A 25,913-nucleotide genomic window follows, 5' to 3' on the forward strand; every position below is an offset into this window, starting at 1 on the left:
AGAAATTCTATGCAGTAACCATGTTGGATAATTGCTAGAACCCAAGTGTCTGTAGTGATTTTCTCCCATGCTCTGTAATAATGACCTATTCGTCCCCCCACTGGTGTTGTGTGGAGGGGGTGAGTGACATGTGAGTCACTGTTTAGTAGTAGGGGTTTTGGGGCTTTGGAATCTTCCTCTATTTCTAGGGAATTGCCCTCCTCTATATTGTCCCCGAAAACCTCCTCTATACTGTCCTTGGTAACTGGACGGTGTGGCTTGTGAGGTGCTGGCTTGTGTGCTTTGACCCCGAAACCCCCCTCGAAAGGGCGGTTTACGGAATGAGCTGTAATTCCCTCTGCTCTGCGGGGAGTAGAGTGCGCCCATGGCTTTGGCAGTGTCCGTATCTTTTTTGAGTTTCTCAATCGCTGTGTCCACTTCTGGACCGAACAGTTCTTTTTCATTAAAAGGCATATTGAGAACTGCTTGTTGAATCTCTGGTTTAAATCCAGACGTTCGGAGCCATGCATGCCTTCTGATAGTTACAGATGTATTAATTGTCCGTGCAGCTGTATCTGCAGCGTCCATGGAGGAGCGGATCTGGTTGTTGGAGATGGCCTGTCCCTCCTCAACCACTTGTTTTGCCCTATTTTGGAAGTCTTTGGGCAGATGTTCAATGAGATGTTGCATCTCGTCCCAGTGGGCTCTGTCATAGCGCGCAAGTAGTGCCTGGGAGTTCGCGATGCGCCACTGGTTTGCAGCTTGTGCTGCGACTCTTTTACCAGCTGCATCAAACTTGCGGCTTTCTTTATCTGGGGGTGGTGCATCTCCAGATGTGTGAGAGTTGGCCCTTTTCCTAGCTGCTCCTACAACAACAGAGTCTGGTGGCAGCTGTGTTGTGATGAAAGCCGGGTCTGTAGGAGGCGGCTTATACTTTTTTTCCACCCTTGGTGTGATTGCCCTACTTTTGACCGGGTCCTTAAATATGTCTTTTGCGTGCCGGAGCATACCAGGGAGCATAGGCAGGCTTTGGTAGGAGCTGTGGGTGGAGGAGAGTGTGTTGAACAGGAAATCATCCTCGACCTGTTCTGAGTGGAGGCTTACGTTGTGAAATTGTGCTGCTCTAGCCACCACCTGAGAGTACGCGGTGCTGTCTTCTGGTGGAGATGGTTTTGTAGGGTATGCCTCTGGGCTGTTATCTGACACTGGGGCGTCGTATAGGTCCCATGCGTCCTGGTCTTGGTCACCCTGGCTCATGGTGGTGTGAGCTGGGGAGTGTGATGGCGTTTGTGCTGGTGAAACGTTAATCACGGGCGGAGGAGAGGGTGGTGGTGTAACTCTTTTCACCACTTTTGGTTGTGGTGCTTGTTCCGTCTGGAACTCCAACCTTCTCTTTCTCCTAATGGGGGGAAGGGTGCTTATTTTTCCTGTCCCCTGCTGAATGAAGATACGCTTTTGCGTATGGTCCGCATCCGTTGCTTGTAGCTCTTCCTCAAACCTATGCTTCTGCATTTGGGAGGTTAGCGAGTGCTCTTCTGTATAAGAGCCTGAAGCTGGGTCGCTTGCAGTTTGTTTCGGCGTCGAAACTGTGTCTGCGTGTTTTTTCGGCTCCGAGGTGACTTTTTTCCTTTTCGGGGCCGAAACCTCTCGGCGTCGATCTGTTTCGGTGCCGCTGTCTCGGCGTCGAGCCGTGTCCACACCGGCATCTCGGTGTCGAGGCTTGTCTCCAGCACTTTCTCGGTCCCGAGAAGGCTGCGTGCCGGTGTCTCGACCGGAGTCGGACGATCTCGGCACTGTTTGGGCCTTTTTCGGTGCTGACGGTCGGTCACCGATTTTATGGGTTGAGCCATGGCCTGATGGCAGTGGCGTCCCCTGGGCCTTGTAAATGTTTCTTTGTGTGGTTTTCGACGTCTTACTCACGGTTTGTGTATCGTCGAATCCTTCGGAGTCTGAGTCTTGGATCGAGAAGGTACCTTCCTCTTCCTGTTCCTCGAACTCCCGTCGGGCTGTCGGTGCGGACGCCATTTGAAGTCTTCTGGCTCGACGGTCTCGGAGTGTTTTTCTGGACCGGAACGCACGACAGGCCTCGCAGGTGTCTTCGCTGTGCTCAGGTGACAGGCACAGGTTGCAGACCAAGTGTTGGTCTGTGTAGGGGTATTTATTGTGGCATTTGGGGCAGAAACGGAACGGGGTCCGTTCCATCGGCGTTCTTCAGCACGCGGTCGGGCCGACCAGGCCCCGACGGAGGATCGAAAAATTACCCCGAAGGGCACCGGAGCTCTTCGATCTTCGATGCGGTGTTGAATGTAAGTATGCCGATCCCGAACGCAACAATACCGACGAAAATCTTCCGAAATTAACTATTTTTTCTGTTCCGAAACTCGGAGCGACAGGAACACGTCCGAACCCGATGGCGGAAAAAAAACAATCGAGGATGGAGTCGACGCCCATGCGCAATGGAGACAAAAGGAGGAGTCACTCGGTCCCGTGACTCGAAAGACTTCTTCGAAGAAAAACAACTTGTAACACTCCGGCCCAACACCAGATGGCGAGCTATTGCAGAACATGCGTATCTACAGCGACAGATGCCATCGAACAGAAGGTTTCGTCGGAACCGAAAAAAGCAGCCGATAAGATTTCGATACCGAAACATCCGGCCTCTGAACCGAAAACAAGTTCCTACACTGAGGAACAATGACTGTCCACACAAATGAAGACACATAGATTTGGACAGGAATTGGAAACAATAGAGCCAGACTATACACAAAGAAGGCTCCATATCCAAAAAGAAACAGGGAAGATCAGTACTCTCCCTCCGATTAAAATGAAACGCAAACTTGCCTTTCAGGAAAAAGACAAGCAGCCACAGGCAAAGGTGGCTAAACAAGTAACCCCACCACCATCTCCACAATGCTCTCCGCAACCATCACCGGTAGCCACTTCCCCAATGATGCAATCCCCGACTCATACAGGGATGAGTCAAGATGACCCTGACGCGTGGGACCTTTATGATGCACCAGTGTCAGATAGTAGTCCTGAATGTTATCCAGCTAGACCGTCGCCACCAGAGGATAGTACAGCCTACGCACAGGTGGTGTCGAGAGCAGCGGCATTTCATGTCAGCCTGCATGCTGAGCCCATTGAAGACGACTTTCTTTTTAACACACTGTCGTCCACACACAGCCAGTATCAGTCTTCCTATGCTACCCGGAATGCTAAAACACTCCAAACAAGTGTTTGAAGAGCCTGTAAAAGGAAGGGCCATTACTCCAAGAGTGGAGAAAAAATATAAACCGCCACCAACAGACACATCACACAACAGCTAACACCGGACTCAGTTGTAGTAGGGGCTGCGCGTAAAAGAGCGAACTCACATACTTCAGGAGATGCACCACCTCCAGATAAAGAAAGTAGAAAATTCGATGCAGCAGGCAAAAGGGTGGCGGCACAGGCAGCAAACCAGTGGCGTATTGCCAATTCACAGGCTTTGTTGGCCAGATACGATAGGGCCCATTGGGACGAAATGCAACACTTTATAGAACATTTGCCCAAGGAGTTCCAAAAGAGAGCGCAGCAAGTAGTAGTAGAAGAAGGACAGAGTATCTCCAACAATCAGATACGGTCAGCAATGGATGCTGCAGACACAGCTGCTAGAACTGTCAACACAGCAGTAACAATAAGGAGACATGCATGGCTGCGTACATCAGGATTTAAACCAGAAATACATCAAGCTGTGCTGAATATGCCATTCAACGGACAGCAGTTGTTTGGGCCGGAGGTGGACACTGCGATCGAAAAACTTAAAAAAGACACTGACACGCCCAAAGCCATGGGCGCACTCTACTCCCCACAGGGCAGAGGCACATTTCGAAAAACACAGTTTAGAGGGGGGTTTCGAGGACAAAGCACAGAACCCACAACCTCACAGACAAGACCCACTTACCAGAGGCAGTATCAGCGGGGAAGTTTTCGGGGACAATATAGAGGGGGACAATTCCAAACGAATAGAGGAAAGTTCCAAAGTCCCAAAACTCCTCAAAACAAACAGTGACTTCCAAGTCACACATCCCCAACACATAACATCTGTGGGGGGGAGACTAACCAAATTTTACAAACATTGGGAGGAAATAACAACAGACACTTGGGTCCTAGCAATTATCCAGCATGGTTATTGCATAGAATTTCTCAAATTCCCTCCAAACGTCCCACCGAAAACACACATTGTCAAAACAACATATAGATCTTCTAGGACTAGAGGTTCAGACATTGCTACTAAAAGAAGCAATAGAATTAGTACCAAAACACCAGAAAGGAACAGGAGTTTACTCTCTGTACTTTCTCATACCCCAAAAATACAAAACTCTGAGACCTATTGTAAAGAAATGGCTCCCTGTTGCAGTTACCCCCCACTTTTTGCCTGATACTGATGCTGACTTGACTGAGAAGTGTGCTGGGACCCTGCTAACCAGGCCCCAGCACCAGTGTTCTTTCACCTAAAATGTACCATTGTTTCCACAATTGGCACAACCCTGGCACCTAGGTAAGTCCCTTGTAACTGGTACCCCTGGTTCCAAGGGCCCTGATGCCAGGGAAGGTCTCTAAGGGCTGCAGCATGTCTTATGCCACCCTAGGGACCCCTCACTTTGGATAAAGTTGCAGTCTTTTTGGAGCAGGTCCGCTGTCCTCGGGAGTTTCTTGTCGTCGTCGAAGCAGGGCAGTCCTCAGAGGATGCAGAGGTCACTGGTCCCTTTGGAAGGCGTCGCTGGAGCAGAGTTCTTTGGAAGGCAGGAGACAGGCCGGTGAGTTTCTGGAGCCAAGGCAGTTGTTGTCTTCTGGTCTTCCTCTGCAGGGGTTTTCAGCTAGGCAGTCCTTCTTCTTCTTGTTGCAGGAATCTAGTTTCTAGGTTCAGGGAGAGCCCTTAAATACTAAATTTAAGGGCGTGTTTAGGTCTGGGGGGTTAGTAGCCAATGGCTACTAGCCCTGAGGGTGAGTACACCCTCTTTGTGCCTCCTCCCAAGGGGAGGGGGTCACATCCCTAATCCTATTGGGGGAATCCTCCATCTGCAAGATGGAGGATTTCTAAGAGTTAGTCACTTCAGCTCAGGACACCTTAGGGGCTGTCCTGACTGGCCAGTGACTCCTCCTCCTTGTTGTTTTCTTTGTTTCCTCCAGCCTTGCCGCCAAAAGTGGGGGCCGTGGCCGGAGGGGGCGGGCAACTCCACTAAGCTGGAGTGTCCTGCGGTGCTGTGACAAAGGGGTGAGCCTTTGAGGCTCACCGCCAGGTGTCACAGCTCCTGCCTGGGGGAGGTGTTAGCATCTCCACCCAGTGCAGGCTTTGTTACTGGCCTCAGAGTGACAAAGGCACTCTCCCCATGGGGCCAGCAACATGTCTCTAGTGTGGCAGGCTGCTGGAACCAGTCAGCCTACACAGATAGTCGGTTAGGTTTCAGGGGGCACCTCTAAGGTGCCCTCTGGGGTGTATTTTACAATAAAATGTACACTGGCATCAGTGTGCATTTATTGTGCTGAGAAGGTTGATACCAAACTTCCCAGTTTTCAGTGTAGCCATTATGGTGCTGTGGAGTTCGTGTAAAACAGACTCCCAGACCATATACTCTTATGGCTACCCTGCACTTACAATGTCTAAGGTTTTGCTTAGACACTGTAGGGGCACAGTGCCCATGCACTGGTGCCCTCACCTCTGGTATAGTGCACCCTGCCTTAGGGCTGTAAGGCCTGCTAGAGGGGTGTCTTACCTATACTGCATAGGCAGTGAGAGGCTGGCATGGCACCCTGAGGGGAGTGCCATGTCGACTTACTCATTTTGTTCTCACTAGCACACACAAGCTGGTAAGCAGTGTGTCTGTGCTGAGTGAGGGGTCTCTAGGGTGGCATAAGACATGCTGCAGCCCTTAGAGACCTTCCCTGGCATCAGGGCCCTTGGTACCAGAGGTACCAGTTACAAGGGACTTATCTGGATGCCAGGGTGTGCCAATTGTGGAATCAAAAGTACAGGTTAGGGAAAGAACACTGGTGCTGGGGCCTGGTTAGCAGGCCTCAGCACACTTTCAATTCAAAACATAGCATCAGCAAAGGCAAAAAGTCAGGGGGTAACCATGCCAAGGAGGCATTTCCTTACAAAAACAAATTCGAAAAACAAAACAATTATTTATTGCTTTCCAAAAACCTCATAAAGGAAATCCAATTTCTAAACAAGGCATTGCTAGATGGATAGTTAAGTGCATTCAAAACTGTTATCTTAAAGCAAAAAGAGATCTGCCTATTACACCAAAGGCACACTCAACTAGAAAGAAAGGTGCTACCATGGCCTTTCTAGGAAATATTCCAATGACCGAAATATGTAAGGCAGCTACATGGTCTACGCCTCATACATTTACCAAACACTACTGTGTAGATGTGCTAACAGCACAACAAGCCACAGTAGGCCAAGCAGTACTACGAACATTGTTTCAAACAACTTCAACTCCTACAGGCTGAACCACCGCTTTTGGGGAGATAACTGCTTACTAGTCTATGCACAGCATGTGTATCTGCAGCTACACATGCCATCGAACGGAAAATGTCACTTACCCAGTGTACATCTGTTCGTGGCATTAGTCGCTGCAGATTCACATGCGCCCACCCGCCTCCCTGGGAGCCTGTAGCCGTTTAGAAGTTGATCTTGAACATCTGTATATTTGTAAATATATTACTTTAAACTACATTATGTACATTACTCCATTGCATGGGCACTATTACTAGCATACACAACTCCTACCTCACCCTCTGCGGGGGAAAACAATCTAAGATGGAGTCGACGCCCATGCGCAATGGAGCCGAAATGGGAGGAGTCCCTCGGTCTCGTGACTCCAAAAGACTTCTTCGAAGAAAAACAACTTGTAACACTCCGAGCCCAACACCAGATGGCGGGATGTGCACAGCATGTGAATCTGCAGCGACTAATGCCACGAACAGATGTACACTGGGTAAGATACATTTTCCTTATATATGTGTGTGTGTGTGTGTGTGTGTGTGTGTGTGTGTGTGTGTGTGTGTATATATACACTCCATCCATCCAATCGAGTCAGAAGGTGTTTTTTTTTTTGTCCTAGGAGGCTGCAACCAAATTAGAAATGGAATTTCGTGTTTAAGCTAGATCGTGAAAAAATGTTTACTGGCACTGCTTGCATGGGATAAATACTGTTTGATCCACATAGATAAGGTCCACTACTTCATCACATGAGAATTAACTCTTGCAAACGACTTGGAAAAATGCAGAAAAAAGGGGGTCCTTAGCATGAGCGCTATACTGGTCTTGCTTATTGACCTTAGCAGTAAGCCTGTTCAGAATGTTTAATTAGACAAGGCAAGGCTCTTTGGAGGTGTCTTGTATTAGGGTACAGTGGTATGCTGATTTCTAGCATGAAAATGGTATAAAATTATAGGCTGATCCTAGATACTGTGCTCACAATCCGCTTAAGGCAGCAGTTTCCCCCTCCACTGCATGTCACCTGAATGGTCAGCCCTGAAACACGACGTCATATCAAATTAAAAAAAAAAACTTATTACCTTACGTCCTATGATCTGTGTCTCCTTTCCTCAGCAAAATACTCTAAGATAAGTCCTATTCTCTCGTAGGGGATTTCCATGATAGTCATAAGCACTGAATAGTTCAGCGCGTCTGCGGGGACCCTGGAGCACTGATGTGAAGTATATTCTTTAGTGTAAATACCAATCCTTTGAAAAAAGGTCTGTCAAAAATCACTTAAGAATAACACTGTGCAGCCTATGTGAACAGCTACACAGGCCAAATTGTTGAAAAGAAAACAGCTGTAGTGTAAATTCACCTTCAAATACCTATTTATTCTAGAAATGTAATAAAAAATACATTCTCATACTTTATTTACACCTCTCATGAGAATTAAACAATGCAGGTCAGTGTAACCCATAGGCTGCCATTATACAGAATGTAAATAGAGCTGTGCCTTTTAGAAAGTAAAGTCTTCCTGTATCCCATCATGCACAGCAAAAGGCAGTTGCCTCAGTTCTTTTTTCCGGCTCCTTCTGACAGGACCCTGAAGCATTGAGCTCTACCTCACAAAGCTGTTTTTGACAGAAATTCAATTAAAATCTTTAGAATTTCAATTTCACTCGACGTTTTTAATATTGAGTGAACATTACACCGGGTCTGTATAATTTGCCTTCCATCCAGCCACAAACCTGATTCCTGTGACATCTGTAGAACTTTCTCCAGAAGGACTCTTCGTGATAGGGAGAAAATTCGACTTCAAGCAAGAGAGGACAGGAGAAGTGGTCAATCTGCCACAGAGCGAGGAGAAGGTCAGTCTTCTACCAGGGCTCACCCTGTTTCCTCTGCAACTTCGGCCAGACCTGCTCAGAAACGGCATAGGTCTCAGACGTCGAGGGCATCGACGTCGAGACCAGGAACGGCGCCAACATGCTCGCCGTCGAGGACCGGTTCACCGGCGAGAAAGAAACATCGTTCGACGTCTGCAGCCGTTTCGCCGTCGAGACGGCGTGAACGCTCGCCGTCAAGAAGGCCGTCGACGCGAGAGAGTGCTTGCCGTCGAAGACGGTCGCCGGCGAGGAAGGTCGTCGTCGAGAGGATCTCAGGGACGAGGGGAATTGATGTCAAGAGGCACCCGACGTCACCGTACTTCGACGTCGAGGAGTGTGTCGACGTTGAGGCGGCAGTCAGAGACCTAGAAGGGTTTATACCACTTCAGAATCCTCGGCCTCACTCATCCTGCTTCCAGCTTCGCTGCAGCTCTCTCCTCAACAGCCACTGTTGCCGCGGACACCAGTAACACCTACGGCGCCTCTTCCGCCCCCCCCTTCAGAGTCTGTTCCGAGGACTCCAGAGGAATCCATAAGACATTCCAGACATTCTTCTAGACGTTCATCGTCTTCTTGCCACCATCGTAGGTCTCCACATTCACGTCATAGGCATTCTTCTTCGTCTACACGGGACTACTCTCCAACCCTATCGGACTCACCGTCCCCGAGAGTGTCCCCCATAGATGACGTGAATACATTCCAAGAGGTCCTAGTGCGCGGGGCGACCAAACTGAATATCCCGCTGGCAGTACCCGCCCCATCAACCTCAGTGATTTTTGAGACTTTACGCCAGAGGACAACTTCAAGACCTTTACTTCCACTGGTCCCAGGTCTTATTGAACCAGCAATGGATATTTTTCTAACACCGGCCACAACGAAACCTGCTCCTTTCAGACTTATTAAAAAGTATCGCCCACCGGAGCAAGATCCTCTATTTTTAAGGTCGGACCCGGTGCCGGATTCGGTGGTGATAGTAGCTGCAAAGAAACTACACTCTACATCACAGTCTTCCTCCGGACAAGGAGAGCAGAAAGATCAATGCTGCAGGCCGAATAGTATGCTCTACCACAGCCTTCACAATGAAAGCAGCCAGTGCCACTTCTTTATTAGGAAGATATGATCGGGCCCTTTGGGACTCTATACTGCAGTTTGCGGAACACCTACCTACCCAAGGACAAAAGGGAAGATTTCTTGGAGGTCGTGGGTGAGGGATCCATGGTTTCCAACTAGGTAATAAGCGCTGCTGCTGATTCTTCGGTACTTGCTGCACATAACTACGCTCATGGAGTAGCGCTAAGACGACACGCATTGTTGCGATTGACATCTCTCAAACCAGAGGCTCAACAGAGAATTCAGAATTTACCATTCTCAGGCTCTACTTTGTTCGGCTCTCATGCCGATGACGAGATGTCAAGAATGAAGTCTGAGCTAGACACTTTAAAAGCGGTAGGCATCGAACGCCCAAAAGAACAGCGAAAAGTATTCCGTCCCTACCAGCGAAGGCTTTTCACCCACAGATATCAGACACCACACTGGATGTCCTCCGCAACAACAGCAACATCAAAGGCCCTTCTCGACGCAGCGAAAGTCGACAAGAGGTTGATCCACGCCGCAAACTCCGGCAACTCGCCAGGCTCCCGCGTCTAAGCCCTGAATCTTCGCTTCCCCCTCCTCCGTTATCCACTCCGGTAGGGGGAAGTATCGCAAATCATCTGGACGAGTGGCTACGCATCACATCAGACGCCTGGGTATTGAATATTGTGCGACATGGTTACGCTCTCAGATTCACCAGTCCTCCTCCATCTGTTCCACCCAAACCAGCCAGCCACCACCTCAAAGCTCTTTAGTTAGAAGTCGCTATTCTATTACAAAAAAGAGCTATAGAACCCGTCCCGATCAATCAACGCGGGAAAGGGATTTATTTGAGGTATTTTCTAGTGCCAAAGAAGGACAAACAAGAGCTTCGTCCCATTCTAGACCTAAGGACAGCAAACAAGTGGATTTGCAAAGAGAAATTCAGAATGCTATCCTTGCACCAAATTTATCCGCATCTTTGTCAGGGCGATTGGCTCTGCGCGATAGACCTTTGCTACGCTTATTTTCACATTCCAGTGAGCAAGAAACATCGAAAATTCCTAAGGTTCACAGTCTGCAAAAGTCATTACCAATTTGCGATTCTACCCTTCGGCCTCAAATCAGCGCCGAGAACTTTTTCCAAATGCATGGCGGTGGTAGCCGCCCATCTAAGGAAGCATTGAATATTTGTCTACCCCTATCTAGACGATTGGCTCATAAAGGCCTCCAACTATCTAGAGGCCCAACAACATTTCAAATGGGCGCAACAGCTGCTACAGAATCTCGGTCTTCAAGTCAATCTTCTGAAATCCACAGCAACGCCTGTTCAGAGGCTGCATTACTTAGGGGCCATTATAGATACCAATCAAGGAAAGGTGTTTCCTTCGGAGGAATATCGATTCTCCAAAAAGTGCAAACACCTAGAGAGAATTCCACAGACCACTACAAGAGTAATAGCCTCTCTACTGGGCTCGGTGGCATCTTGTATCCACCTCGTTCCCAATGCTCGCTGTCAATGGTGTCAACTGATGGACGATTGGGAGAGCAGAGTCCTTCTTGCTCCCCACGCCCTACAGTCCCTCAAGTGGTGGTGTTCACCCAACAATCTCTTGGTGGGGATTCCTTTCCAGCAACAGCCTCCAGCCCAAACCATCGTAACAGATGCATCACTACTCTGATGGGGAGCGCACATGGATCATCTTCGAGTCCAAGGCAAGTGGTCAGAGAGAGAGTCTCTATCATATCAACCTGCTGGAGCTTCGCGCAGTCCATCTTGCGCTCAAGGCCTTCCTACCTTCTCTGAAAACGGGAACTCTCCTCCTCCAAACGGACAACGTGGCCTCCATGTATTACGTAAACAAACAAGGAGGCACCAGGTCCAGGATATTATCCAGAGAGGCTCAGACAATCTGGCATTGGCTTCTAGCCAGGAACCTGTCGCTAGTAGCAACTCACCTGCCGGGCAGCCAGAATGTTCAAGCAGATGCTCTCAGCCGCGTAATGGACGAGAACCACGAATGGGTATTACACGACGACGTCGTTCGTTCCATTTTCGCACTATGGGGTACCCCCTCTATAGACCTTTTTGCAACCCCAGAAAACAAAAAATGCCAAAATTTCGCCTCCAGATATTACCATCCAGGGACAATGGGGAATGCAATGTGGATAAACTGGTCAGGAGCATTTCTTTACGCCTTTCCACCGCTTCCCCTGATACCGGCAGTCCTTCAGAAGCTATCCAATGCCCAGTCCAAAATGATTCTAATTGCTCCAGAAAGGCCACGCCATTGGTGGTTTCCAGACCTTCGTCACCGGTCACTCAAGCCACACATCAGACTGCCTCATCGTCCGGACCTGCTCACGAAGTTCAGAGGGCAGATATCTCATCCCAACCTCTCATCATTGAGTTTGGCAGCATGGCTCCTGAGCTAGTGCAATATGGACACTTGAACCTACCTCAGGACTGTATGGAAATCCTAAGAGAGGCAAAGCGCCCTTCCACACGATCGGCTTACGCATGCAAGTGGAAAAGATTCTGTGTGTGGTGTTTGGACAACAACGTTGACCCGATATCCTGTGGAGAGGAAACTATCCTGCCATACTTGCTAAGTTTGGCAAAATCGGGTTTACAATTGTCATCAATAAAAGTGCACTTGGCGGCTCTAACCGCATATAGAAAGAGCCCCTCTCAAACCTCCTTTTTTAGGATCCCAGTTATCAAGGACTTCCTGGAGGGCTTAAAAAAGGTCTTTCCTCCCATTAGGAGGCCATCTCATCCATGGGAACTGAATGTTGTCCTATCATGTCTGATGCTACTTCCATTCTAGCCAATACATAAAGCATCACTTCAACATCTCACGTGGAAAACTGCCTTTCTGGTTGCAATCACATCAGCGCGTAGGGTCAGCGAAATCCAGGCCCTTTGTGCTCAAGAACCCTACACGGTCTTTCATTCTGCAAAAGTAGTGATGAGGACCCATCCAAAATTTTTACCAAATGTCGTTTCCGACTTTCATGTGAACCAAACCATTTCATTACCAACTTTCTTTCAAAATCCAACTACCCCTGCAGAGAGAACTCTGCATTCTCTGGATGTAAAGAGTGTCTTGAAATTTTACTTGGACAGGACAACATGCTTACGTAGATCGCAGTAACTTTGTTAACTATGGCCCAGTTAGAACCGGGTTGGGCACGTCTAAGCAATCATTATCCAGGTGGATTGTTTCATGTATACTGTTATGTTATCAGTTAGCGAACAAATCTCTTGGTGGCAGGCCAAAAGCCCATTCTACTAGAGGGAAGGCAGCTACTGCGGCCTTAATGAGAAATATCCCTTTGGCAGAGATATGCAAGGCAGCCACTTGGAAATCGGTCCATACCTTTACACAGCATTACTGCCTTGATACAGACGCAAGGGCAGGTGCGCAGGTTGGACAGGCCTAGCTTAAGAATTTATTTGCATGACTTGTTTTTTTGGTCAGTATTATTCTGTCTACTCCACCGCGGTTATGGGGATGGGCTTGCTAGTCTATTCAGTGCTTATGACTATACATGGAAATCCCCTACGAGAGAAGGAATGGTTTCTTACCTGTAACTCCAGTTCTCTCGTAGGGGTATTTCCATGATAGTCATAAGCAATCCTCCCTCCTCCCCGGTGGAGTTGACATAGAAAAGGTTGCCATAATAGTATCGATGTTGGTACTCCAACAAATGTTTTGTTCCTTCATGTCCGGTTACAAGCCTTCAAAAAGAACTGAGGCAACTGCCTTTTGCTGTGCATGATGGGATACAGGAAGACTTTACTTTCTTAAAGGCACAGCTCTATTTACATTCTGTATAATGGCAGCCTATGGGCTACACTGACCTGCATTGTTTTATTCTCATGAGAGGTGTAAATAAACTATGAGAATGTATTTTTTATTAAATTTCTAGAATAAATAGGTATTTGAACGTGAATTTACACTACAGCTGTTTTCTATTCAACAATTTGGCCTGTGTAGCTGTTCACATAGGCTGCACAGTGTTATTCTTAAGTGATTTTTGACAGACCTTTTTTCAAAGGACTGGTATTTACACTTAAGAATATACTTCACATCAGTGCTCCGGGGTCCCTGCAGACACGCAGAACTATTCAGTGCTTATGACTATCATGGAAATACCCCTATGAGAGAACTGGAGTTACAGGTAAGAAACCATTCTTTCTCTCACCCATCCCCCCAAACAACAAAAAAAAACACCCCCCTCCCCCAGGAATTTAACTGATAGGTGCTATTATTGTAACTTCAATGCTCGACCAGGCAGAAATACGGCAGCACCAAACTCACTATAACCAACACATTTACCTCACATGTGGATTCAAGATTGTAGGAAGTTGGCTCTGTATGTGCTATTTCAAAGTAAGGAATAGCATGCACAGAGTCCAAGGGTTCCCCTTAGAGGTAAAATAGTGGTAAAAATAGATAATACTAATGCTCTATTTTGTGGTAGTGTGGTCGAGCAGTAGGCTTATCCAAGGAGTAGTGTTAAGCATTTGTTGTACATACACATAGACAATAAATGAGGTACACACACTCAGAGACAAATCCAGCCAATAGGTTTTGTTATAGAAAAATATCTTTTCTTAGTTTATTTTAAGAACCACAGGTTCAAATTTTACATGTAATATCTTGTTGGAAAGGTATTGCAGGTAAGTACATTAGGAACTTTGAATCATTTCAATTGCATGTATACTTTTCAAGTTATTCACAAATAGCTACTTTAAAAGTGGACACTTAGTGCAATTTTCACAGTTCCTGGGGGAGGTAAGTTTTTGTTAGTTTTACCAGGTAAGTAAGAGACTTACAGGGTTCAGTTCTTGGTCCAAGGTAGCCCACCGTTGGGGGTTCAGAGCAACCCCAAAGTCACCACACCAGCAGCTCAGGGCCGGTCAGGTGCAGAGTTCAAAGTGGTGCCCAAAACGCATAGGCTAGAATGGAGAGAAGGGGGTGCCCCGGTTCCGGTCTGCTTGCAGGTAAGTACCCGCGTCTTCGGAGGGCAGACCAGGGGGGGGTTTTGTAGGGCACCGGGGGGGACACAAGCCCACACAGAAATTTCACCCTCAGCAGCGCGGGGGCGGCCGGGTGCAGTGTAGAAACAAGCGTCGGGTTTGCAATGTTAGTCTATGAGAGATCAACGGATCTCTTCAGCGCTGCAGGCAGGCAAGGGGGGGCTTCCTCTGGGAAACTTCCACTTGGGCAAGGGAGAGGGACTCCTGGGGGTCACTTCTCCAGTGAAAGTCCGGTCCTTCAGGTCCTGGGGGCTGCGGGTGCAGGGTCTTTTCCAGGCGTCGGGACTTAGGTTTCAGAGAGTCGCGGTCAGGGGAAGCCTCGGGATTCCCTCTGCAGGCGGCGCTGTGGGGGCTCAGGGGGGACAGGTTTTGGTACTCACAGTCGGAGAGTAGTCCGGGGGTCCTCCCTGAGGTGTTGGTTCTCAACCAGCCGAGTCGGGGTCGCCGGGTGCAGTGTTGCAAGTCTCACGCTTCTTGCGGGGAGTTGCAGGGTTCTTTAAAGCTGCTTCTTGAAACAAAGTTGCAGTCTTTTTGGAGCAGGTCCGCTGTCCTCGGGAGTTTCTTGTCTTTTTCGAAGCAGGGCAGTCCTCAGAGGATTCAGAGGTCGCTGGTCCCTTGGAAGGCGTCGCTGGAGCAGAGGCAGTTGTCGTCTTCTGGTCTTCCTCTGCAGGGGTTTTCAGCTAGGCAGTCCTTCTTCTTGTAGTTTGCAGGAATCTAATTTTCTAGGGTTCAGGGTAGCCCTTAAATACTAAATTTAAGGGCGTGTTTAGGTCTGGGGGGTTAGTAGCCAATGGCTACTAGCCCTGAGGGTGGGTACACCCTCTTTGTGCCTCCTCCCAAGGGGAGGGGGACACAATCCTAACCCTATTGGGGGAATCCTCCATCTGCAAGATGGAGGATTTCTAAAAGTTAGTCACCTCAGCTCAGGACACCTTAGGGGCTGTCCTGACTGGCCAGTGACTCCTCCTTGTTGCTTTCTTTGTTCCCTCCAGCCTTGCCGCCAAAAGTGGGGGCCGTGGCCGGAGGGGGCGGGCAACTCCACTAAGCTGGAGTGCCCTGCTGGGCTGTGACAAAGGGGTGAGCCTTTGAGGCTCACCGCCAGGTGTTACAGCTCCTGCCTGGGGGAGGTGTTAGCATCTCCACCCAGTGCAGGCTTTGTTACTGGCCTCCGAGTGACAAAGGCACTCTCCCCATGGGGCCAGCAACATGTCTCTAGTGTGGCAGGCTGCTGGAACTAGTCAGCCTACACAGACAGTCGGTTAAGTTTCAGGGGGCACCTCTAAGGTGCCCTCTGGGGTGTATTTTGCAATAAAATGTACACTGGCATCAGTGTGCATTTATTGTGCTGAGAAGTTTGATACCAAACTTCCCAGTTTTCAGTGTAGCCATTATGGTGCTGTGGAGTTCGTGTTTGACAAACTCCCAGACCATATACTCTTATGGCTACCCTGCACTTACAATGTCTAAGGTTTTGTTTAGACACTGTAGGGGTACCATGCTCATGCACTGGTACCCTCACCTATGGTATAGTGCACCCTGCCTTAGGGCTGTAAGGCCTGCTAGAGGGGTGTCTTACCTATACTGCATAGGCAGTGAGAGGCTGGCATGGCACCCTGAGGGGAGTGCCATGTCGACTTACTCGTTTTGTCCTCACTAGCACACACAAGCTGGCAAGCAGTGTGTCTGTGCTGAGTGAGAGGTCTCCAGGGTGGCACAAGACATGCTGCAGCCCTTAGAGACCTTCCTTGGCATCAGGGCCCTTGGTACTAGAAGTACCAGTTACAAGGGACTTATCTGGATGCCAGGGTCTGCCAATTGTGGATACAAAAGTACAGGTTAGGGAAAGAACACTGGTGCTGGGGCCTGGTTAGCAGGCCTCAGCACACTTTCAATTGTAAACATAGCATCAGCAAAGGCAAAAAGTCAGGGGGCAACCATGCCAAGGAGGCATTTCCTTACAAAGATGTGCTGCGTTGCTTGCATTCATATACTCCGCTCCAAAGTTTACCCATGACCTCTCGGTGAAGCGCTGATCTTCAGCCAAAAATCCTAGATTAATCATTGAGTATATAAAAAAAGAAAATCTGAATGAACTGCTATGTAGGACCTTTAATTTCAGCAGTGGGAGTCAAATATGATTTTTGTTTTTAATTTGTAACACATGGTTTGCATACCTATGAATCTTTGTTCCCTGTGTTTCTGAATGAATGACTTTTTTGTCTCCCATTTCTTAGGAAGGTTTACAAGGAAAGATTAGGACTTGCTCCAAAGATGGTTCTTGGTTATCAGTCTCATGCAGATACAGCTACAAAGAGCGGCTCCACCACTAAGAATAGGTTTGTTGTTTGAGAAGACGCCATCCAAGTTTTCTTTCATAGGAGACTGCGTCAAGCAATCGAGATTTGGGAGCTGAACCAAAGCCTCTTCAAAAGCAGAGTGGACTGCGTTTAAATTTGATTTCCATCTAAGTGTTGCTAAGATTTGTGACAAGTCTTTTTCGCATTTGTCTCGTACTTCTGTGTTCAGAATTCATTTGCCCCCTTTGGTAGAGTAACCATTTTCCAAACAAAACATTTCAGCACTAAACCATCTTCTGCCCTCCCAGAATCCTTGGCCAAGGTAATGCCCTGGCGAGAATCATGCATAGCTCTCGCAGACCACTTATTTATCCAAAGTATTCAGAAAAGAATTTGCATTTCCATCCCCCACAAGAACATGGCGAATGTTGTGCATTTCCATTGTATGCCGTAGTATATTTTGCTGATTTCGTAGGCGGAGGATTAAAATGCATTTAAACTTTTCTAGCGATTCATGTTTTTTGTTTTTACTTACAACAGCATTGTTTTTGCTGTAATCTGTGCTGATGTTGGCTGCTAGGTTTAATTTATTTGTTCCCTTTTGATAAACATTAGTGATATACTGATTTGTGTTTTTTAAAATAAAAAAGCTCTTGTAACATTGGTGAAGGATCTGGGAATAACATAAATGGGTTAAATAAACATTTTATTTTGTGCGTTACCTAGTAATTTTTCCTTTTTTTGTAAATTCTTACAACAAAGCTTTGCTACAAGTTTATGCATTTTAGTAAAATCAGTGATCTGTTTTTCCGTGTGATTCCTTAAACATTTGATTTTTGTTAATGTTAACACAACATTCCTTACTAGAAATAGTATGTTTCTGTATCTTATGCCGTATTTCAACACATTGTATACTTAGAAAATAATTTGCTTTGGTTAAAAGATGGCTGAAGTAGAGAAGCAGTCCAATTCATATTAAGACAGTGTATAAAACTGTAAATAAAATGTGTACAGTGAATTGTCTTTTAGACAACTAGAATTGTCCTTTTATTTCTCTAGCCTCAAACAGGTGTTTGTAATTTCTGTGGCAAAGGGAGTCTATATACGGACTTCTTTCCACTGTTTAAAATAGGCATTCTAGTTTTAATTTTGAACAATTCAGTTAACCTAATCGGTTTTAATACTGTCCAGTATAAAGACATGTAGAATGAATTTAATAACTTTAATGTTTTGCTTCTGTAGCCAGTTTATATTCTTAGAAGTGAATAGATTTATTAGTACTCCTGTGGGTTTCATTGTTTTTTTTTCACTGTCCTATGCAGAGGCTCTACATGGATTATATGGTGGAGTTGCCACTCCTTGACATTCTGCATGCTTGAAATAAATACACAAAACTAAAAGTAAATTCTATGAAAAAAATGAGCAGTTAAAGAATTAGAAGTTGTAAAATTATACCGTTTTTATTTATTTAAATGCCTGCAGCTATTACCTGCAGTATTTGTATACGTTTATTCCACAAGACTGAGTACTACTACATTTTATGTGATTTGCCAAATGATTGCCAAATTATAAAGTTTGTTACATATATTTGCACTACTGTGGTGAAAACATTGACTTTTTCTGGCTCTGGATTGAGAAATTGTCACGTCGAAGTATGCAAGTGTGTCTATATAGATTTAGTTTAAGAAATCCAGGCTCCGCTGCAAGGTCAGTAGATAAATATTTTAGTGCTCACACTGTCAAATTTAAACCTAGGTTTGAAACATTTTATTAAATATTCTTTAATGATTAAAAGCTTCAAACTGGTTACATCCAAGGTTACTCCATGTATGCGTTTGGGGTACTGTTCACTTGTGTAGTTGGGATAAAAAGCTTGTCTTGCAGCTCATGATCCCATGTGGACTTTTCCGATGGTTCTGAAAGTTATCAGGATATCTCAGTAGCATGTGCAGCAAAACATATTCGAATTATCATTGTTTAGTTTGCCATATCTGCATAGTCTACTTTATATATCCTTATATGGAAAAACCCATGACAGGTTGGGGGTCATGGTGTAACAAAAAATTTAAGAATGCGCTTTCGCACCAAAACCGTTCTCTAGTTTGAGACTGCAGTTCAGCATCCATCTGTGCTACTCTAAAAGCAGAGGTTATACGCCAATACAGGGCGTAGTTGGCACGTGTTACATAACTCAGCAGACGTGTTTGGGTTCAGAATCTGTGCGATTAAAATCTACAGTTCTTTAGTGACCAACCCCTTCAGTACAAGTCTTAGTTCATTGCTCGTAATACATCTCGTGGGACTGAAATTGGATTGTGAAATATATATATTGTGTGCAACAAAAAAAAGGTAACTGGTTATTAAAGTAGCAATTTCTCATGAAAACCGAGGGCTTCAGATTTTATCTGCAATAAGTTAAACACTTCCTGGATGAACGACTTTTTAGGTCTCGCCTACAGACCGACTTTAGCTGTTTCTATAGACTTCTTGTGAACAATACCAATATTTACAGTGGCTGGCGTTTGCCACTAACTTGCTTGCAGTTTACTTGGTGGCTTCTAATCTCTTCCGTTTTTTTTCCTGTTTCAGCACTCCATGGCAGTGCACATGTTTTTCCTGCTTTCCCCCTCGTGCGTGCCCCCCTCCCAAAATTCCTGCCCCACACTTTCCATTTTGCGCCCCAATATGTATTTGTTGCACCCACTGCTCCATACTTTCTTTGTATCCCCTAGGTTTGATCTGATTTCCCTTCTAGTTGTTTAAATAACAAAGTTGTTTTTGTTTTTGGAGGGTCTAGTAGCTGCAAATTGCTGACATACAGCCCCCTTCTGTAATGATTAAAAAAAAAAGGAACATCCTTCATCTTGGAACAGGAAATTAAATCAAATTGCAGCTTCGATATGCATGTGCCTCCTGCAGGATGACACTGGTGCTGCTGTCATCACAATGCTTGTGCGTATGCATTATTTAGATTTTTTGTATTTTTGCTGATGCTATTCAGCATCAGCCATTAACATTGTTTATATTTTGTTGAAGCTGATTGACAAAAATCATTACTAAAGCAAGGAATCTACATTAGCAAATATTGTTTAAGCTGATGGCTTTGCCAGTGCTGCTTGTGTTCTGGTTTTGCACTGATTTCCGAGATCTTTCAGACTGGCCCCTCTCCCCATGGTCACTCACATACTTGTCTATGAATGTAAATATCCATGCATTTGATGTTCTCAATGTCATGAATAACTCCTCAGGTTCTTGGGTACCAGTTGCTTTCATCCCCAGTCAAGTGAATACCTTAACTGTCCTACCTTTCACCCAGGCCTGTTCATTTCTTTCGCTACTATTTTTTCTTTACCTCTTTAGCATAACGCTGACCTAGCCTTTTCCCTTTGTGAATTCTCTTCTCCAACACACCCTCCCACTACCCCCAATGTTTGCAATTGCTGTTTTTCTAAAAACATTTAAAAAAAATGTTTTTTCATAGTAGACATTGGAACAACCCCTGACAAAGCACATAGATCAAGCCTCTAACTATTGCAGTGTTTTTTTATTTATTTATTTTTTATTGCAAGCCTATGCATAAAAAATAGAAAATGTTGCAAGCCTATGCATAGAAAATGTTCCACCACTAAACATGACTGCATTTGCTCTCCTGCTTCCACGGTTCCTGCCATACGTTTTTGAAGGAAGGCCTGACTGTAAAACATTTTGTTGGAGTCGAGAAAAAGAGTTTGAAGACCTCCCCCCCAAGAGTGAATGAAATTGCTAAACTTTTTCAGAAATTTGACTTAATAACATATTTCATGAACTGATGCCTTCAAAGGTAAATTAGGTTTTATGCTGTTTTGTGACGTTCTTATGCCGTTGTGCACGTAATGTAAAAATGAAGTATTGTGACATACTAGACGACTAGTTTATGGAGACAGTTTCTCACCCAGGCGTTTCCACTGCGTACCAGTCTTCCACTAATATCTTGCGAGGTCTAATTTTGTGTGCTGTGGACACTCTTAAAAAAGAGGTAAGCAAAATGTTGCACATCAGAGTTTTGTGAGTGTTATTAAAATTCCTCCCAGGTCTAGTCTAACGAGAGAACAAAAAAAGCAGCTGATAAAATGTTTTTTTTTTTAACCTTAACACGAACAGACATTGTACTTAATCATTGTTGCACTGAAACTATCCAAAGCTAGGCCAACCTCTTGTACCTAGTTGTACAAATAAGCAATATAAAAATCTTCACCAGGAAACTTTCGAGTCGTTCTGGAAAATGGAGGGAAAAGTCAATTTTCTGATGTGCATTCTACAGTCTTTACACCGGATACCTTCTTGGGATATCTTCATTTTGGGCATGCAGTGTATTCTGCCTTGCGTAGCATACTCAGAGGCAGCACAAACGACTAGTTACAGGTTAATCAGAAGAGGGGAGTGGGTGGTCAGGCATCCATTCGCATTGTGTCAACTGCAAGAAGAATGACTGCTCTGCATGTGACAATGGATCTTCAGAACAAGAAAGACTAATGACCACATAGGATGACATTTTCCATTTATATTTACAATAGCTGGTAAACTGAAATGCCATAATTTGTTGCACGACATTAAGACTAGGTTTACTTTTGAATAGTGTCTTTGGGGTACGAGGGAGAAAAGTCAGGCCTTTTTTTTTTGTTTTTTTTTTTAAACTAATTTAATGAGCAGCTGTTGGTTGAACGGTTTTAAGTTTTAGAAACGTTGTTTTTGACTATAGAAAGCACTGTCCCAAAGGTCAGTAAAATAAATACTCCATCTTACTTTTCAAGCCAAATTATATTTTTATCCAATTAATCATTCTCCTTACTATTTGCCAAGGACCCTACCGGATTTGTCATCGCTACTCAACATTTTTTCTCTGTGTGTTTCCCAGGCATTTTTTAGGAGTATGTATTTTGTTTACAGAAATTTCAGTGTGTGAATCACGAACTGTCTTTGCAATTCTTTTGACGAAAAGGCAATCTGCTGGGTAAAGTCGGTGTTCCTTATAGTTTGAAGAACAGAAGCTGTCATCAGGATGTCTTACCATGTCTTCTGTCAGGGACTCTAACATTATTATTTATTATTTTTTTATGTTATCCTACCACACAGCTTAGGTGTCTAGCTGAAAAAGGCCCACTGTCAGCTTTCGAAGAATTTACAGTGGGCTTAAAGTCCGCCTGTTGCTTATCTTTGGTTTGCTTTATTGTCATAATCATTTGCTTGCAGCTTATTCAGTGGCTTGCCCTGTGCATCATGTATTTACCTCTCCACTGGTGCCATCCCTCTTTACTTGTGTTCTTCCATTGCACACTTTAAGGGAACTACTTATTTCTTTTTGGTTAAGCCCTCCATGTTTTCCAATTGTCTCCTTGTGTGTTTCCCCCTGAGCTCCTTTTGCTCTCTCAAAATTGTCCTTCTCTCCCTCATCTGTTGCCTCACTCACTTGCATGCTTCTCCTCATCCTCAGTTTTGCTGTCCCTTATCTGCTGCTTTTAGTCTCCCACTCATCGTTGCTTCCCTCCTCAACCGTTTCTCTGTTACCCCACCGTCCTATTTTTTAAATTAAATAAAACATTATTTTTTTTTTAAAAGCGCTTTCTTACTAGTTTTATTTTTCGAACCGTTTTGGATCGGTAAACAGAAAAAAAGTCATTCATGTCCTTTTGGAAGCATGCATAAATGGTAGTTTGCAGTTGTGAAATGGTGTATGCATGTTCATAAATCATGCATGCTCAGAATGGCGATCGTGCTTTTTTCTTTTGTTCATGTTGTACAGTGTACATGCATCAATTTAGTAACTTCTCTCCTAGAACCGGAAACTAAGGACTTCCTGTTTATATTAAAGCTTCCTGAAGAGTCAGTAAAACTGCCAATAGGGTAGTGTGAAAAATATTAACTGGAGAGATTTTCTGTTGAGTGTCTTGCTAAAAATGTTTGTATTCTGTTTGATCCATGATTAGTTACTGATATCACCCAGGCCCTGTTGCAGTATGCTTCACTTGCCTGGTCGTGGCGCACCTGTTGTAGAAGATCCTTGTCCATGGGTCTCCCTTTTCCCTGTAGTATTTTCTCATATTCCTATTGTGTTTCTTATAATGATCTAGACCCAGCCTCTTGCATCTTGATTTCTTGTTGTAGGAAACTAGCCCTTGTTGCAGTTACAACGTCTCTCTCTTTTTTTTTTTTTTATATATATATGTTCGGTGGCATGTGTAGCTGCAGATACACATGCTGTGCACATCCCGCCATCTGGTGTTGGGCTCGGAGTGTTATAAGTTGTTTTTCTTCGAAGAAGTCTTTTCGAGTCACGAGATCGAGGGACTCCTCCCATTTCGGCTCCATTGCGCATGGGCGTCGACTCCATCTTAGATTGTTTTTTTTTCCGCCATCGGGTTCGGACATGTTCCTTTTCGCTCCGTGTTTCGGGTCGGAAAGTTAGTTAGAATCTCGGAAAAATCGGCGATATTGTTTGCGTTCGGTATCGGGTTAGTTACAACAGATCGACACCGACTTGTAAAGAGCTCCGGTGGCCAGTCGGGGTTTTTTCGATTCCCCCCGTCGGGGCCTGGTCGGCCCGGCCACGTGTCTCTTCAAGGCTGATGGAACGGACCCCATTCCGCTTCTGCCCAAAATGCCATAACAAGTATCCATATACAGATCAGCATCTGGTCTGTAACTTGTGTCTGTCACCAGAACACAAGGAGGATACCTGTGAAGCCTGTCGAGCGTTTCAGTCGAGGAAGACATTAAGAGACCGAAGAGCAAGAAGACTGCAGATGGCGTCGGCGCCGACAGGACAAGGGCGTTTCCAGGAGGAAGAAGAAAGCTTTTCCAGGAGGAAGAAGAAAGCTTTTCCATCCATGAATTGGACTCGTACGAGCTCGATCCCGAAGAAACGCCGAAAACCGTGAGTAAGACATCGAAACATAAAACTCACGAGAAGACAACAAAAGCCTAGGGGACGCCACCGCCAACAGGCCATGGCTTAACCCGAAAAATAGGTGACCGATCATCGGCACCGAAAAAGGGCACGCTGGTGGCGAAGTCATCCGACTCCGGTCGAGATACCGCCACACAGCAATATCGGGCTCGAGATAGTGGCTCCGAGCAGGTTCGGCACAGAGACAGCGGCACCGAAATGAGTCGGCACCGAGAGACCACGACGCCGAAAACAAAAAAGGTTTCATCGGAACCGAAAAAAGTAGCCGAAAACGTTTCGATACAGAAACATCCGGCTTCGGAACCGAAATCAAGTTCCTACACAGAGGAACAAGGACTGTCCTCACAAATGAAAAAACATACATTTGGACAGGAATTAGAGGCAATGGAGCCGGACTGTACCCAAAGATGGCTCCACATCCAAAAAGAAACGGGAAAGATCAGCACTCTCCCTCCTATTAGGATGAAACGCAAACTTGCCTTCCAAGAGAAAGACAAGCAGCCACAGGCAAAGGTGGCTAAACAAGTAACCCCGCCACCATCTCCACAATGCTCTCCGCAACCATCACCGGTAGCCACTCCACCTATGATGCAATCCCTGACCCACACAGGGATGAGTCAAGATGACCCTGACGCATGGGACCTTTATGATGCACCAGTGTCAGATAATAGTCCTGACTGTTAACCAGCTAGACCGTCGCCACCAGAAGATAGTACAGCCTACGCACAAGTGGTGTCGAGGGCAGCGGCATTTCATAATGTCAGCCTACATGCAGAGCCCATTGAAGACGACTTCCTATTTAATAAACTGTCGTCCACACACAGCCAGTACCAGAGTCTTCCCATGCTACCTGGGATGCTCAAACACTCCAAACAAGTGTTTCAGGAGCCTGTAAAAGGAAGGACCATTACTCCAAGAGTGGAGAAAAAATATAAACCGCCAGCAACCGACCCCGTGTACATCACACAACAGCTAACACCAGACTCAGTTGTGGTAGGGGCAGCTCGCAAAAGAGCAAACTCACATACTTCAGGAGATGCACCACCTCCAGATAAAGAAAGTCGCAAATTCGACACAGCAGGCAAAAGGGTGGAGGCACAGGCAGCAAACCAGTGGCGTATTGCAAATTCACAAGCTTTGTTGGCCAGATATGATAGGGCTCATTGGGACGAAATGCAACATTTAATAGAACATTTGCCCAAGGAGTTCCACAAAAGAGCACAGCAAGTAGTTGAAGAAGGACAGAGTATCTCCAACAATCAGATACGGTCAGCTATGGATGCTGCAGACACAGCTGCTAGAACTGTCAACACAGCAGTGACAATAAGGAGACATGCATGGCTGCGTACATCAGGATTTAAACCAGAAATACAGCAAGCTGTGCTCACTATGCCATTTAACGGACAGCAGTTGTTTGGGCCGGAGGTGGACACTGCTATCGAATAACTTAAGAAGGACACTGACACGGCCAAAGCCATGGGCGCACTCTACTCCCCACAGAGCAGAGGCACATTTCGAAAAACACAGTTTCAAGGGGGGTTTCGAGGGCAAAGCACAGAACCCACAACCTCACAAACAAGGCCCACTTATCAGAGCCAATATCTGCGTGGAAGTTTTCGGGGACAATATAGAGGGGGACAGTTCCCAAAAAATAGAGGAAAGTTCCAAAGTCCCAAAACTCCTCAAAATAAGCAGTGACTTCCAAGTCACACATCCCCAACACATAACACCTGTGGGGGGGAGACTAAGCACGTTTTACAAACATTGGGAGGAAATAACAACAGATACTTGGGTCCTGGCAATTATCCAGCATGGTTATTGCATAGAATTTCTCAAATTCCCTCCAAACGTCCCACCGAAAACACACATTGTCAAAACAACATATAGATCTTCTAGGACTAGAGGTTCAGACATTGCTACTAAAAGAAGCAATAGAATTAGTACCAAAACACCAGAAAGGAACAGGAGTTTACTCTCTTGTCTTTTTTGGGTATGAGAAAGTACAGAGTCTGAGACCTATATTAGATCTCAGAACATTAAATACCTACATCAAATCAGATCACTTTCACATGGTGACATTACAAGATGTAATCCCACTGCTCAAACAACAAGACTACATGACAACACTAGACCTAAAGGATGCATATTTCCATATACCGATACATCCTTCACACAGAAAGTACTTAAGGTTTGTATTCCAGGGGGTACACTACCA

At 45.7% G+C, this 25,913-nt stretch overlaps 1 protein-coding gene across 1 annotated transcript in view; it reads left to right on the plus strand.

The window, feature by feature from the left end:
* The window catches only part of EIF4E (eukaryotic translation initiation factor 4E), a 374,004-nt gene extending 356,528 nt beyond the window's left edge, over nt 1–17,476 (plus strand). The window contains exon 7 of the mRNA XM_069238309.1: nt 16,693–17,476. Within this exon, the coding sequence (XP_069094410.1) occupies nt 16,693–16,807 (115 nt within the window). The 3' untranslated portion in view covers nt 16,808–17,476. The remainder of the gene's footprint in view (nt 1–16,692) is intronic.
* Nucleotides 17,477–25,913: the final 8,437 nt, after the last annotated feature.

The sequence above is a fragment of the Pleurodeles waltl genome, chromosome 1_2 (assembly GCF_031143425.1).
Source record: "Pleurodeles waltl isolate 20211129_DDA chromosome 1_2, aPleWal1.hap1.20221129, whole genome shotgun sequence".
Lineage (NCBI taxonomy): Eukaryota > Metazoa > Chordata > Amphibia > Caudata > Salamandridae > Pleurodeles > Pleurodeles waltl.